Consider the following 2,845-nt stretch of genomic DNA (forward strand, 5'->3'; position numbering starts at 1 on the left):
AAAAAAAAAAAAAAAAAAAAAAAAAAAAAAAAAAGCTGTTTTCTGATAGCAAGAAAAGGAGGATAGCAAGGAACTTTCCCCGAGCAAGCGTCCCTGCAGAGCCTGACACCAGGGAAAGAGGAACAGCTCACATGTGGTGGCATTCCTGTGCACGCAGGCAATTGTTGGAAGCAAGTCCCACCAGGTGGGAGAAGTGGCCAGCTGTACCATGCTTACAAATCGTTCTTTTTAACAAGGCATTTTCTGCAGATGACCAGAAAGTGCAAAGCTGAGGGGTACCTGAAGAGTTCCCTGCAGCTGGATTTCTGCAGAGCAGGGCAGAGGCCACATCAGTTGTTAATTACTCAGGATTTCCTTTACCTGTTGCCACCATTCACTAAACAGGAAAAAGGGTAGGAAGAGAAAGGGGTTTCAAACAGAGAGAGAGGCATCCAATAAAAGAGGAAAAAATACTAATCAGCAGATAACAGTGAAGAAACAGAGAAGAAAAAGGCAGAGATACAAAGTGGGAGTCAGAAACAAATGACAGGGAAAAAAATAGAGGAAACCAGAGAAACTTAAAAGGGAAAGGCATAGGATGGAATCAGAAAGGTATTATCAACACCAGAAGATTTCCAAACATAATTCCCTACTAGGAAAGCAGCATGAGAAGGCAGTTCAAAACTCTAGTATCCATAAGGCTAAACGGGAAAAGAAAACACACATTAGAAAAACTCAGGAACAAAAAAAATTGCTCAGGCAGAACGTTAAAAATAAAAGGGGGGGGTGATCACGGGCAAGCATTATGATGAAAAAGACGACAACAACATAAAGGGCAGCTTGGCCCAGCCATGGCAGCACAGAACAGCAGGCAGGGCTACTGGCCTTTTTCACCACAAAACACAGAGCACCGTACAAGGTAAGCACCTGGGAACACTGACAGCATCTGGAGACCTAGCTTCAGTCTCACATGTACCCAGGTCATCAGCTTGCTTTGCGTCAAATTTCCAGCAAATTCTCATACCTACTTCTCGTGGTAAGAAGACCTGTTTTATGAACCACACTTCTTTCCTGTAAGAATTTCCACATTTCCCAAATACAAAAAGGTAAATCAAGCTAAATACATTGCTGTGTGCTTTCTGGCACAGACTTCATCCCGTGCAGGAACTGACCGGAACGTGTAAAGCCCAGCTGGTATGTGGTACATATGTGGTACATATGTATGTGGTACATACATATGGCTGGTATGTGCTACATTAATGCCTTGTTTAGGCACCAACGTTGGAAAAGTCCATGTGCAATAGTTTACAGCATTATTTTTTTTTTTGGAAATAGCTCTATTTTGTTACTACTCATGCAACATCAAGTAACACTTCCCTTTAATGCACTACCTGAGAAAGACAGAAATGCAAAACACGTTGGATGAAATCTGAAAGTTGTCTAGCTTTTCCTAAGAGTATTAGTCAGACTAACAAGGGATTGTAACTTCCCCTATATATGCTGTTCCATACATATGTTCATCCATCCCAGCTTACATAAAACAATTTTACCAAAGAGTCACAAAGTAAAATAGCCTCAGCCTGAAGCCCAACCTAGCAATACTGTTATTCGGGAACAGTCTGTTGCAATACTTATTTGGAATTGTACAAAAAGCTTTTTTTGTTTCTTTTTTTGTTTGTTTCTTTTTTTCAGATTTCTTTTCCAGTTCTAACTGGAAAGGAATACGAAGAGTTTCAGAAACTTCTGTTGCCTTTTTATCCACCTCCACACATCATTGTCCTCCTTGTCTCTTGAAGTTTAGCCCCACCTGTACATCTATTGCTCAGAGGACAGGTTGGAAACAGACCAAGAGTCTCAGTAAGACATTTCACCTGCTCTACAAGCCAAGAGCCCTGGTCACGGTGCCAACCCTGCATAATATCAAATTTTCTGAAAGCAGGAACCGCACTGAGACAAACAATCTGACAACTAAGCAGCAACCCCTTGCACCTGCTTTGAAGCCAACGTGCATTTCAAGAACTTGATGTTATGTCAGCAAAAAAGTCTGTACTGAATGTTTTCAAGATACCCTGTGGTCTGCGAAAGGCATCTCCCTGACAGCCACCTGCCCCGTGCTCCCTGCGAGACCACCTGCCAGGGAGCGGGCTCCGGGCAGCGCAGCAGCAGAGGCGAGCTCTGGGCACGGTCCCGCGGCCGCACCGCCCGCGGGCAGCCTGCCTTCCCTGCTCCGAGCCTCCTCCGCCCCAAAGCACCAGGTGCCAGGGGACGAGTTGCTTCTGCTGGAATCCACAGGGCTTATCTGCGTTTTGTGTGTCCTTATGAAGAATAAATACAGTCACGACACGCGATGTTTTAAGCCCAAAGGGTGCTCTGTGTGTGAAGCGACGCTACACCGCTGCTCCTAGGGGTGCACCGAGAGTGGTCCTGCGGGAAGAACCCCACCTCCTCCCAACCCCGAGGCACCCAGCACATTCCCCGCTGCAGGGCAGGGGAGGCAGGACCCCCGTGCCCATTTCACAGCCTCCAAAAGCACGGAGGCTCCGGGCTCCCCCGCTGCGCCCTGGTCGGGGCGGCTCGGGCACGGGCACTCACTGTGCGGGTCGCTCTTCTCCCGGACGCCGTCCACCCTGCCGTCGGGGTTGATGCGGAGGAAGAAGCCGCCGTTCTTGCAGTACAGCCGCTTGGGGTCCTTGAAGTGCCCGGGGGGGAAGGCGCCGCCGCCGCCGTCGTCGGGCAGCGCCGGCAGCGTGGTGATGCTCCCGGCCGCCCCCGCCGCCATGCGCCGGGCCCCGGCGGCTCCCCGGCGGCCCGGGCGGCCTCGTCCCCTGCCGCGGCCGTCCAGCCTCGCCTCGCCGCCCGCCCCGGG

General features: G+C 49.6%; 1 protein-coding gene across 2 annotated transcripts in view; it reads right to left on the reverse strand.

Moving 5' to 3' along the window:
• Positions 1 to 2,836, reverse strand: part of FGF2 (fibroblast growth factor 2) — a 28,160-nt gene extending 25,324 nt beyond the window's left edge. For both annotated transcript variants that reach the window (XM_035326069.1, XM_035326068.1), the window contains exon 1: positions 2,572 to 2,836. In XM_035326069.1, the coding sequence (XP_035181960.1) occupies positions 2,572 to 2,758 (187 nt within the window). In that variant the 5' untranslated portion in view covers positions 2,759 to 2,836. The remainder of the gene's footprint in view (positions 1 to 2,571) is intronic.
• Positions 2,837 to 2,845: the final 9 nt, after the last annotated feature.

Source organism: Oxyura jamaicensis, chromosome 4 (assembly GCF_011077185.1).
Source record: "Oxyura jamaicensis isolate SHBP4307 breed ruddy duck chromosome 4, BPBGC_Ojam_1.0, whole genome shotgun sequence".
In the NCBI taxonomy this organism is placed as follows: domain Eukaryota; kingdom Metazoa; phylum Chordata; class Aves; order Anseriformes; family Anatidae; genus Oxyura; species Oxyura jamaicensis.